The sequence below is a fragment of the Lemur catta genome, chromosome 1, assembly GCF_020740605.2.
Source record: "Lemur catta isolate mLemCat1 chromosome 1, mLemCat1.pri, whole genome shotgun sequence".
In the NCBI taxonomy this organism is placed as follows: Eukaryota; Metazoa; Chordata; class Mammalia; order Primates; family Lemuridae; genus Lemur; species Lemur catta.
The window spans coordinates 78,331,084-78,344,235 of NC_059128.1; the positions used below are offsets into that span (position 1 = coordinate 78,331,084).

The 13,152-nt window shown below is 41.4% G+C and overlaps 1 protein-coding gene across 2 annotated transcripts in view; it reads left to right on the plus strand.

The window, feature by feature from the left end:
- Positions 1 to 205: 205 nt before the first annotated feature.
- Positions 206 to 13,152, plus strand: part of GOLM2 (golgi membrane protein 2) — an 87,316-nt gene continuing 74,369 nt past the window's right edge. For both annotated transcript variants that reach the window (XM_045528026.1, XM_045528032.1), the window contains exon 1: positions 206 to 940. In XM_045528026.1, coding sequence (XP_045383982.1) covers positions 614 to 940 — 327 coding nt within the window. In that variant the 5' untranslated portion in view covers positions 206 to 613. The remainder of the gene's footprint in view (positions 941 to 13,152) is intronic.

A 13,152-nucleotide genomic window follows, 5' to 3' on the forward strand; every position in this document is an offset into this window, starting at 1 on the left:
AGCTCATCTACTGTTTTCCCTATTGCGCCGTCGCAGCCCCAGACATCCCTCTTTGAGTCCAGCAGGTAATAGTAAATGGGACTCCCAATCCAGGTACAGGAGAAATCCCAAACCGCCAAAATTAACTGCACCTTACTCAACAGAGAAAACCCTCGCGAGATAAGACCGTAAGGGGGCGGGAGGCAGCCCACTTTCTCGCGAGAAGAGGGGGTGTAGGCAGACACTAGGAAATGGCCCCCTAGGCGACCCGGCCCCAGCCAGTGGGCGGGGCTAGGGTAAATCCGCCCTCTTCCGGCTCCTTTCCCCGCCTCCCAACCCTGAGGTGTTGGGCTCCGGGTGCGGGCAGTTGGATTTTCCAGGTTCCCTTGGGCCGGCTTGGGGTCAGGTTCAAAGCCTTCGGAACGCGCTTTGGCCTGATTTGAGGAGGGGGGGGCGGGGAGGGACCTGCGGCTTGCGGCCCCGCCCCCTTCTCCGGCTCGCCTGCGAGCGGATAAGCCCGCCTCCTCCTTCAGCCGGCCCTGGGGCCGTGGACCCCGGGCAACTCCAGCTGAGGCCTGAGCTTCTGCCTGCAGGTGTCGGTGGCGAGGCCCTAGGGTACAGCCGGTTCGGCCCCATGGTGGGTTTCGGGGCCAACCGGCGGGCTGGCCGCTTGCCCTCCCTTGTGCTGGTGGTGCTGTTGGTGGTGATCGTCATCCTTGCCTTCAACTACTGGAGCATCTCCTCCCGCCACGTCCTGCTTCAGGAGGAGGTGGCCGAGCTACAGGGCCAGGTCCAGCGCACTGAGGTGGCCCGCGGGCGTCTGGAAAAGCGCAATTCGGACCTCTTGCTTTTGGTGGACACGCACAAGAAACAGATCGACCAGAAGGAGGCTGACTACGGCCGTCTGAGCAGCCGGCTGCAGGCCAGGGAGGGCCTGGGGAAGAGATGCGAGGATGACAAGGTAAGAACGAGCTCTTTCTCCTTAACCCCCATATTTTCTTTCATCTCCGGGGTGGGGGTTGTTTGTCCGCCAGCGGTTGCCTCATCCCTTCCAGGATTGCTGCCCTGCAGGCTCCCCTCACCCTCAACAACCCTGTTTCTGTCAGACTTTTCCCGGTTTATCAGTGCCACATTCTCCAGTCTCTGCCAGACAAAATTGACTATAAGTTCTTGGTTCTCGAGTGGCCTGTGTGTGGATGCCGCCTTTTCTCCAGCCCCAGCTGCTGAGCTGGCAGTAGTAGTCGTCTGGCCTATGTGGCCGCCTTACGTTCACAGACACACAAATCTGGAGACTGCCAGGATTAGTGTGGGTATCGTTGTCTGATCCTTATTCCGTGCACCCTGTTTAATATTAATGTCTTTACTTAAAGAATGGGGCCTCTTCTACTCACCATATATTTTTTAAGCAGTATGACTTTTAAAATCTCTGTAAGACTATGTATTAATTAAAGAATGAGATATTACTGCCTGTTTGTGATCAAAATGCTAAGATAGATGGGCTCTGGAACCATATATGAGCCACACTTGTGACTTGGACATAGTTGATCCATAATTATCTATCTACTCAATTTGAATTGTTAATGAAATTAGCCAAAAGGGTAGAATCTAAAAATAAGTTCTAAGCAACAGAGTCTTATGTCAGTGACCTCATTGAAAGAAAATAAAATGAATTTCTGTATGATTAAGTAGCTATTAGGATTGGTGTGGTTTTTTTGTTTTTGTATTTAAATTTTTTTTTTTTTTTAGAGACAGGGTCTCACTCTGTCCCCCAGGCTAGAGTGTAGTGGCACGATCATAGCTCACTGCAACCTCCAACTCCTGGGCTCAAGCTATCCTCCTGTCTCAGCCTCCTGAGTAGCTAGAACTACAGGCATGTGTCACCATGCCCGGCTAAGAGCTGGTGTCTTATGCAGATAGAAAGCCATACAAAGTTTTGAATCTAAAAAATTTAATACTGAATTATAACTATACATGCTATTAAATTGTCCTTGTTTTCACCAGCTTATTGGTGGCTATATTAATAACTTTATGACTTGTGCAACTTTTGTTGGTATAGTAGAGTTGTAAAATTTCTGGGTGGGATAGTAGATGCCTTTCTTTCTTGACTCTTCTTCAGTAATCTTCATATTTTTGTGTGTAAATTCCCATTATAATTGCAGGTTTTTACTTTGCACATCAAAATCACTTATAGTGAATCATTATAAATCAAAATCTTTATGAATTCCCAACTTCCCTATTATCATCAGCCTCTACCTTGCTTCTTATTTCGTGAAAATTGAGGCCCTCGGTTAAGTGTTTCTCTGTAACCCATCTTCTTCACTATCATAGCCATCCTCTGAGAGGGGCAAGGGCTGCATAAATTTATGCAAATACTACACACTGTACTCTGAAGACTAAAAAACTCTTGGGTGGAGGCCGGGCGTGGTGGCTCACACCTGTAATCCTAGCACTCTGGGAGGCCGAGGCGGGTGGATTGTTTGAGCTCAGGAGTTCGAAACCAGCCTGAGCAAGAGCGAGACCCCGTCTCTACTAAAAATAGAAAGAAATTATTTGGCCAACTAAAAAATATATATAGAAAAAATTAGCCGGGCATGGTGGTGCATGCCTGTAGTCCCAGCTACTGGGGAGGCTGAGGCAGTAGGATCATTTAATCCCAGGAGTGTGAGGTTGCTGTGAGCTAGGCTGACGCCACAGCACTCACTCTAGCCTGGGCAACACAGCGAGACTCTGTCTCAAAAAAACAAACAAACAAACAAACAAAAACCTCTTGGGTGGAGTAGGTAGAAATCCATGAAATTTTGCAGTATTACAATGATGTCTTCATATATAAGCATTACTATTCAAATCCTTCTCTCCAATCTCAAAGGAAAGGTAAGTCTTTTCTAGTAATTAATACTCTGTATTCCATTTCTTCCATCTATTGGACTATCTGTTATTTGTTTTTTGTTTTTGTTTTTTTTGAAGAGACAGAGTCTCACTATGTTGTCCAAGTTGGCTGCAAACTCTCAGGCTCAATCAATCCTCCGCCTCAGGCTTCTTAGTAGATGGGACTACAGGGTGCATCCTACCCGTGCCTGGGTCCACTGGAGAGTTAACCTCTTTCAGTTCATTTTCATTTTTTACCTTCAACCAGGTGTAGGTGTCCCCTGTTCTAATTTTTTTTAATTCTTCTACATATTCCCTTCGCCCAGTCAACCAATTTCTCTTTTTACTTTCACTGCTAAACTTAAGTTATTAGTGGTCTGTAAATGTTCTATCTACTTCCTCTTTTTTCATCCCTATCCTTATCTTTTAAAATTCTGTCTGCTGTCCTTCCTTCTTCTTTTCTGAAGCTATTCTCTTGAAGGTCACAAGTGGCAGTCTTCCTAGCCAAATCCAAAGAATATTTTTATTCTCATTGTATTTAATCTTTCAGTAGTTTAGTCCTGTTGATTGTCTCTAGCTTTTTGGAAACTATCTCCTTTCTTGCTTCTGTAATATTGGATTCTCCAGATTCTCTTCCTACCTACTTTGTATTCTTTGCTTGGATTTTTTTTTCTTTCCAACCTCCTAATAATGGACTCTATTCTTGGGCCTTTGCTCTCCCCTTAGAGCAGTATTCCCCAAAGTGGTGTTAAACAGAATACTCTTCTTGGAATTGTTCATGGGTGGTCAGGAGTAAAAAGGAAAACCTTTTTGGAGGGAAATGTTAAGTGGTATATCTTCCTCTTGGAGTTTATCATGCCTGCTAGCACATAAAGGCTCTGAGAAATCCATTAGTAAAGAAGCTGGTTTAGTTTAGTTTTGTTTAGTTTTGTTTAACTCTCAGTCTTTTTCAGTTTATTTGATCACAGGTTACTATTTTCATGGCCTACCTGTTATCATAGTTCAGAATAATGTAGCAAAGCACACTAGTTTGGAAAATATTCCTCTAGGTATTGTAACTACTTTTAAGTGTTTGGTTAATGTTCTATGCAGCTGGCTTACAAATCTCTCTCTTACTTGTACGCCAGTTCCATATTTTGAGCTAGCTGTAACATCTTTGTTGGGGTGCTTGTGAAGATCTGTTCTTGGCATTAAAGAGGAGACTCTGAGCTGTTTAATGGAAAGGTAGTCTTGGTCTCTGTCTTTTCTTTATACCCCACATCCAGTTTCCTCTATCATTAACATCTTATATTAGCATGGTGCATTTGTCACATTAATGAACCAGTATTGATATATTATTATTAAAGTCCATATTTGATTCTGATCTTTTCAGTTTTTTCTTAATGTCCCTTTACCTGTTGTAGGAGCTCATCCAGGGTACCACATTACATTTAGTTATCATGTCTCCTTAAGTTTCTTTTCAGGCTTTCCATGTTTCCCAGACTTTCCTTATTTTCCATGACCTTGACAGTTTTGAGGATTACTGAAAAGGTGTTTTGTACAGTGTGCCTCAATTGGGATTTGTATGATTCTTTCCTTAGGATTAGATTGGGGTTATGGTTTTTGGGAGAAAGACTACGGAGATAAAGTGCCAGTTTCATCACATCGTATTAAGGGTACATGTTTCAAAATGACTTATCACTATTGGTGTTAATCTAGATCCCTGGCTTGAGGTAGTGCTTGTCACATTTCTCTACTGTAAAGTTACCCGCTTTTAAAAAAAACCTCCTTCCATACTGTATGCTTTGGAAGAAAGTCATGTACAGTCCCACTTAATGAGTGAGTAGTTATGCTCTTTCTCCTTAAAGGCAGAGTATCTACATAAACTATTTGGAATCCTTCTGCACAGGAAATTTGTCTCTTCTCCCTCGTTTATTAATTTATTCAATCATTTGTTTATTTATTTATTTATTTTTTGAGGCAGTGTCTCACTCTGTTGCCTGGGCTAGAGTGCCGTGGCGTCAGCCTAGCTCACAGCAACCTCAAACGCCTGGGCTCAAGCAATCCTACTGCCTCAGCCTCCCAAGTAGCTGGGACTACAGGCTTATGCCACCATGCCTGGCTAATTTTTTCTTTATATTTTTAGTTGTCCGGTTAATTTCTTTCTATTTTTTAGTAGAGATGGGGTCTCACTCTTGCTCAGGCCGGTCTTGAACTCCTGACCTCAAGTGATCCTCCTGCCTCGGCCTCCCAGAGTGCTAGGATTACAGGTGCGAGCCACCGTGCCCGGCCTCAATCATTTATTTATATCAGTATGGACTCATGGATATTTATTTTATATTTTGGATTATAATCCAATGTTGTTTTGTTTTGAGACAGAGTCTCACTCTGTTGCCCGGGCTAGAGTGCCATGGCGCCCGCCTAGCTCACAGCAACCTCAAACTCCTGGGCTCAAGCAATCCTCCTGCCTCAGCCTCCCGAGTAGCTGGGACTACAGGCATGTGCCACCATGCCTGGCTAATTTTTCTATATATATTTTTAGCTGTCCATATAATTTCTTTCTATTTTTAGTAGAGATGGGGTCTCACTCTTGTTCAGGCTGGTCTTGAACTCCTGAACTCAAACAATCTGCCTGCCTTGTCTTCCCAGAGTGCTAGGATTACAGGTGCTGAGCCTCCAATGTTTTATATATATTATTGCTCAAATTGTTCCAGCTCTGGCCAATGGGGAGCTCCCTCAGTTGACTTCTGTATCCCTTACTTATTTTTATAGTGCCAAAAAGTACAGAGGATTTCCACATACCTCATACACAGTTTTATTGTGACATGCCCCTTCCTTAGTTTTTGGCACTATGAGATGCTCCAGGCTCATCTTATATATTTGCTGCTCTAGTCCTAGAGTCAGCCATTTCTCCAAGGAGCCCTGGTTCCTTTTATTGGAGAATGATATTAGAAACCAGGTCTGGATGCTAGATATGCTGGTTGCTACTGTCAGGCTATCTTTGGAAATTCAGGAATCCCTTCTCCAAAGAAATCAGACAGGTGATATTTGACATCTTCCAATTTATTATGCTATTCTTCCATTTTCAATCTGTTACCTAAAATTCTTTAAGGGAGCTTGAAATTGCCCCTATCAGTGTCCAGAGAAGTGAGAAACAAGCCTCATTTCTCTGGAATTCCCCCAAATTTATCTTATTTTTTGTCTTCCTTCTAAAGAGTTTTAGCCTGGAGGGGTATATTAGTTTGCTAGGGCTGCCATAACACACTACCACAGACTGGGTGGCTTAAACAACGGAAATTTATTTTCTCACAGTTCTGAAGGTTGGAAGTCCAAAATCAAGGTGCCAGCAGGGTTGGTTTCGCTAGCCTTGGCTTGCAGATAGAAGGCTGCCTTCTTGCTGCTTTATCTTCATCTGTCTGTGCATGTGCATCCCTAGTATCTTGTCCTCTTATAAAGGATAGCAGTCATGTTGGATTAGGGCCCCACACTAATGGCCTCATTGTAACTTAATCACCTCTTTGAAGACCTCATCTCCAAATATGATTGCATTCTGAGGTCCTGGGTATTAGGACTTCAACATATGAATTGGGGGGAACACAATTCAGCCTATAACAGAGGAGAGCTATGACACACACACACACACACACACACACACACACACACACACTGCCTTTTTCTTCCCTCTTTCTATGTGAAAAGTCATTCCTTTTATTTTTGGGGTATAGAGCATTTCTCTTATCCTAACTTGGATTCTTTTTTATTTTAATTTTTTTTAGAGATGAGATCTTGCTATGTTGCCCAGACTGGAGTGCAATGGCTATTCACAGGTGTGATCATAGTGTACTGCAGCCTGGAACTCCTGGGCTCCAGGGATCTTCTTGGTTCAGCCTCCTGAGTAGCTGGGACTACAGGTGTGAGCTACTGGCACCAGGCTCCTCCTAACTTGGATTCTTGCTACCTGTGGCTTATGCTAAAGCTATGTGGTCCAGGTGGGCCCAGTTAAGCTTGTGATTCATAAAAGGAGCTGTTAGAATGTAGAAAAAGTCCTCCTCAGGCCTGGCACGTTGGCCTATGCCTGTAATCCCAGCACTTTGGGAGCCTGAGGAGGGAGGATTACTTGAGGCCACTCAAGACCAGCCTGGGCATCATATGGAGACTTTGTCTCTACACAAAAAAATTTAAAAACTGGCTAGGTGTGGTGGTATGCACCTGTAGTCCCAGCTACTCAGGGGGCTGAGGCAAGAGGATTGTTTGAGCCCAGGAGTTTGAGGTTGCAGTTAGCTATGATGACGCTACTGCACTCTAGCTCAGGCAAGACCCTGTCTCAAAAAAAAGAAAAAGTTCTCTTCAAAATTGTCATACGACCAACATGCACACACATAATAAGTCAGTTTTGAGATTTGAAGCTGAACAGTAAATGACCTTTTTTCCCTTTAACAACCCTAATCCTCCCTGAGGCAGTGTATACTTTCATTGAATAGTGAAAAGGTCATGTGCCAGAAAGGAGGATGGGAAAGCATACTACATATTTTTTTTCCCAAAAAATATCTGTGTGTGTGTATGTGTGTGTGTGTGTATACAACACTCATATATATACCAAATATGTATTTGTAGAAACCCTGGCACATAGTAGACAGTCACTGTGGATTCAATTTCTGACTGTGCTATTTAGCATGTGTATAACCTTGGGCAAATTACTTAACTTCTCCATGCCTCAGTTTCCTCATTTGTAAATTAAGGAGCATTGTAATAATCTCTCTCATTTTTTGTGAAGTTTATTCTTTTTTTTTTATTTAAAATTTTAATATTAAAGACAGGGGTCTCACTCTTGCTCAGGCTGGTCTCGAACTCCTGAGCTCAAACGATCCGCCCGCCTCGGTCTCCCAGAGTGCTAGGATTACAGGCATGAGCCTCATTTTTGTGAAGGTTAAATGAGTAAATTCATTAAAATTCTTAAAACAGCACCTACTATATAGTAAAAATTTTGATAAATGTTGCATTAGCTATTATTATTCTACAGCTACTTCCTTATTTCTGTCCTACCTTTTATCCAGGATGGGGCTCCGTCAGTGTTCCTGCCCAAGATCCGGTTCCAGTTCCAGCCTACCTACCTCACCCTTTGCAACGAGATATCTGACTTTTTTTTTTTAATTTCCTGGTCCATTTCCAATTAGGCTTAGTTGACTCCTCCCATAGTTGTTTTAGCTGACTCTCTAGAGCCTTCCTGTTCCTCTGTAATTTGAGGACGAGCCTTCTACAGTTCTAACATGCAGCACATGATAATTCCTGACTTTGCCTCTGCCTCACCAGCCATAATCTATCTAAATTCTATCTGTAATTTAATTGTTACCTCAAATTATTCATATATTATAAAACTGACAACTTCTCTCCAATCTATTAATATATCCCTTTCTTATCTTCTTGGTCCCTATAAATCGTGCCCATGCAACCATTATTAAGACTGAATTTAGAAATTTTGGTGTTATCTTTGGCTCTTTTAGCATCTTATATTGAATGATTCAACATGCAGAAGAGTTACTTGATCAAATTGAGTTAAAAAAATTACTCTGGCTGCAGAATAGAAAATTTAGTAGCTTCCTAACTAGTCTCCTTGCCATGGTCTCCATTTCTTTTAGTTCTTCCCTTAAGCAAACCTTATCTTTTTCAAACCTTATTTTCAGAGTGGTTGTACCACTTACTGATTCAAGTCAGAATTCTGCTGTCTAATCTTTCACGTCTTCCTTTGTCTCTTACTATCTCCTGACCCAAATTGTGTTGTTGTTTTGCTTGTGTCTCCCCACTTGCCTTTCTGTGTTAATTCCTGTTTCTATGCCTTTGTTCCTGATGTTTGACTCTTAGCCTCTTGCCTCTTTTTTGTGTCTTTATTCTATTAATCTTTTATCCAACTTCTGATCAATGTCTACCCTGAAGCCCCCTGGGACTTTTGATCTGGAGAATGCTTTTCCTACCTTATACATAATTTACATTTATTGTTTGAACCTCACTAACTTATTTTGTTCAGTTTTTACCAATAGCTTCTTATGTGTTAACTTTTCTCAACAAAATTTTAAGTTCCTTGAGAAAGGAATATGTTTTACATTTTTTCCTGTGGGTTCATGGTAGTTCTTAGTGCTGATACAAAACATTGTGGGTTGATGTGTATTCCTCGATAAGAAATGTTGAAGTTCTAACCCTCTGTGAATGTTACCTTATTTGGGAATAGGTTCTTAGCAGATGTAATCAAGTTAAAAACAAGTCATATTGAATTAGAATAAGGCCTTATAAATGTACTTGTCAGTCCTCATAAGAAGAGAAAACAACCTTCCTTTCGGCTGTAACCAACATCTTCTAGTAATTCGCAAAAATGATGAACACAAAAGGAAACAGGAGAAGCACCCGATGTATTAATGTGTTCCCTAGGTGTTTTAGAAAACATGGAGTTGTTCCTTTGACCACATACATGCAAATCTACAAGAAAGGTGATATTGTAGACATCAAGGGAATGGGTACTGTTCAAAAAGGAATGCCCCACAAGTTACCATGGCAAAACTTGAAGAGTCTACAGTGTTACCTAGCATGCTGTTGGCATTGTTGTAAACAAACAAGGGCAAGTTTCTTGCCAAGAGAATTAATGTGGGTGTTGAGCATACTAAGCACTTTAAGAGCCAAGATAGCTTCCTGAAAAGTGTGAAGGAAAATGATCAGAAAAAGAAGGAAGCCAAAGAGAAAGGCACCTGGGTTCAACTGAAACACCAGCCTACTCTACCCAGAGCAGCGCACTTTGTGAGAACCAATGAAAAGGAGCTTGAGCTGCTAGAATCTATTCCCTATGAATTCATGGCATAACAGGTGTGAAAAGATAAAACACCTCTGGACTGTTAAAAAAAAGAGAGAGAAAACAGAGTGGAGAATGCCAGGTGAAGACACAAAGACACATTGGGAAGACGGAGTGGAAGATGGAGGCAGAAACAGTTTTGTTTTCAAAAGCCAAGGAATGCTTGAGGCTGTCAGAAGCTAGAAGGACCCTACCCCTAGACCCTCCAATGGGAGCAAAGCTTTGCTAACACTTTGATTTTGGACTTCTAGCCTATAGAATTATGAGATAAGAAATTTCTGTCATTTTAAGCCTTTCAGTTTGTGGTACTTTGTTAAAGCATCCCTAAGTAATGAGTATACCTAATGAATACTCGAAAGTTATTTGATATATTGGTTAGAGAACTTCTTTTATATAATATATACTGTTTGGCAATATAGTTTACTGGAAAGAGCAAGGGCTTTTGGAGTCAAACAGACCTCAGTTTATAATTCTGCCAGTGTCTTACCTCTCTTAAGCCTGTTTCTTTACCCATAAAATGAGTAGGGTTAATGATACAAAACATGTAGAGGCCTGTCCAGTACAGAGTTTAACATTTAATAATGCTAGTTTCTTTCTTTCCCAGGTGCATCAGTATAGTTAATCTTGAAGAAATTTGGTCCTGGGCTGGGTGCAGTGGCTTATACCTATAACCCTTGCACTTTGGGGAGGCTAAGGCGGGAGGAACGCTTGAGGCCAGGAGTTTGAGACCAGCCTAGGCAACATAGTGAGACCCTGTCTCTACAAAAAATAAAAATAAAAAAACTAGCCAGGTGTGCTGGCATGTGCCTATAGTCCCAGCTACTCAGGAGGCTGAGGCAGGAGGATTGCTTGAGCCCAGGAGTATAATCACAATTTTGCAGTGTGCTATGATGATGCCATTGTACTCTAGCCTGGGCAACAGAACAAGATCATGTCTCTAAAAAAAAAAAAAAAAAGGTCTTATATTGTTCTCTTGAAATCCAAATATATTAATTCAGTTGACAAAAATATATTGAACACATGCTGCATCCTGTACTAAAATGATATTTAAAACTTATCAATTTTCTTTTATTTATTTATTTATTTATTATTTTTATTTTTTGAGACAGAGTCTCGCTCTGTTGCCCGGGCTAGAATGAGTGCCATGGCGTCACCCTAGCTCACAGCAACCTCAAACTCCTGGGCTCAAGCGATCCTCCTGCCTCAGCCTCCCGAGTAGCTGGGACTACAGGCATGTGCCACCATGCCCAGCTAATTTTTTCTATATGTATTTTTAGTTGGCCAGATAATTTCTTTCTATTTTTAGTAGAGACAGGGTCTCGCTCTTGCTCAGGCTGGTCTCGAACTCCTGACCTCGAGCGATCCTCCCACCTTGGCCTCCCAGAGTGCTAGGATTACAGGCGTGAGCCACCGCACCCAGCCATCAATTTTCTTTTTTATCTGCCTTTCTTATTCTCATATTTCTCGATTTCCTCATGCTCCCATAAGGGACTGACTAATCTCAAGAGGTTCCATGGAGCTCATAAAATAGGCTGCTTCTTGAAAAATGATGACTAGAATTTAGTTATGCTGAGAAAAGGTAAAATGACATTTAAGTAATCCCTTTCATTCACTCTATAGAGGAAAAGAAATAATTCCTATAGTGTGGCATGTGGCATCTGTCCCCTGAAGTGATAGGGAGCAACTTTTTTTTTTTTGTTTTTTGAGATAGGGTATTGCTCTGTTGCCCAGGCTAGAGTGCAGTGGTGTCATCATAGCTCACTGCAACCTCCAAAGCTCAGGTTCAAGCAACCCTTCTGCTTCAGCCACTCGAGTAACTGGGACTACAGGTGTGCATCACCAAATACAGCTATTTTTTAATTTTTTTTTATAGAGATGGGCTTTCACTGTTGCCCAGTGTGATCTTGAACTCCTGGTCTGAAGCGATCTTTCCATTTCAGCCTCCCAAAGTGCTAGGAGTATAGGCAGAGCCAGTGCTCCGAGCCACTGCTCTTTGAACTGTGACTTCATTAAGCAAGAGGAACTATTCCTTATAAGTTTTGGTTGAAGACCTAAGATTTCCCCATTGTAGCTTCTTCCTCAATAGATAGCTAAAGTTTCCTTGGACTGAAAGTCCAGTTTTCTCTCTAGCAACAGGCTGAGCATGCAATAATTTCAGTTTCTCAGAGTGCTTCAAGCCTCTCTTTCTTACTTCTAATTAACTTTTTCTAGCATTCTTGTATTGTTTCTTTCTCCTCAAAGGAGGTTAGGTCCTCCTTTGAACAATATTGCCTCAGAGCTTTTGCTCAGGTGTGTTTCATGTCTGAGTCTTCCCTTTTGGTAAACTAGATTTTTCCTCTAAAGATGACTTCAAGACTTATCTCCAGGAAACTTTTTCTATTTGATAGAAAATGATTTGTTTTCCCTTTACAATTTGAATTCTATATATCCAAATTAAATTCAACCTGGGGCAAATTTTTTTCTCATTTGGTAATTAACAAAGGCCTAATAAACTAACATTTTCATTCTTAAACTTTATTCTCTAAAGCATTTTGTACTATTGATTTCTCCTGTTCCTCCTTTTTGAAATTCCTTTCCCTTAGCTTTAGTAACACCCTTGTATCCTGGTTATCCTGTTTTTTTCCCACTCGCTTCCATCTTTAACCCCATTTTCATTTCTTCATTCATCAGGCATGTTTGGGTTTCTATTTGGGTCAATTTCTATGCTACATGCTGTGGATACACAGTGCACGAGTGAACAAAGTAGATTTGATATGTGTGATTATGGAACTTATACTTGAGCAGGGGATATAAGAGGAGGACCTAACCTAGTTTAGAGGCTTGGGGAACATGTTCTTGAGAAAGGGAGTTTTAGTTGAGTTCTAAAAAAGATTAAGCTTTAATGAGGTAAAGATTAACTGAGAGGTTTGGGAAGAATAAGAGGCTTGGGAGAGATGAGAAAAGGGTTCCATTGTAGGATGTTGCATATTTCAAAGCCCAGGACAGGGGAAAGCATGAAGAGTTTGAAGATCTAAAAGTTTAGTATGTAGAGTGAGGGAGCTAGAATGAGAATGATAATATTTGATGCTGGACTGCAAAACTGGTCAGATTGTGAAAAGATTTGTGAGCTATGTTAAAGGCAATAGGAAGCCATTGATTGGCTCTCCCCCAACTTTTTTTGCATGTTTTAATTTTAATTTTTTAACATCTTCATTGAAGTATTATTTATATACAATAGACTGCATCTGTTTAAAGAATATAATTTGATGAGTTTTGATAGCTTTATACACCTGGGTAACTACCAGTATAATCAAGATATAGCACACATTTTTACTGACCCCTCAAGTTGCCTCTTGTCCCATTGTCTTCCCTCCCTCTGCCTCTGGCTTCAGTCAACAACTACTCTGCTTTCTATCATTACAGATTAGCTTGCTTTCTCTAGAATGTTATATAAATGGAATCATACAATATGTACTCTATTGTGTTGGATTCTTTCACTAAGCATAATCATTTGG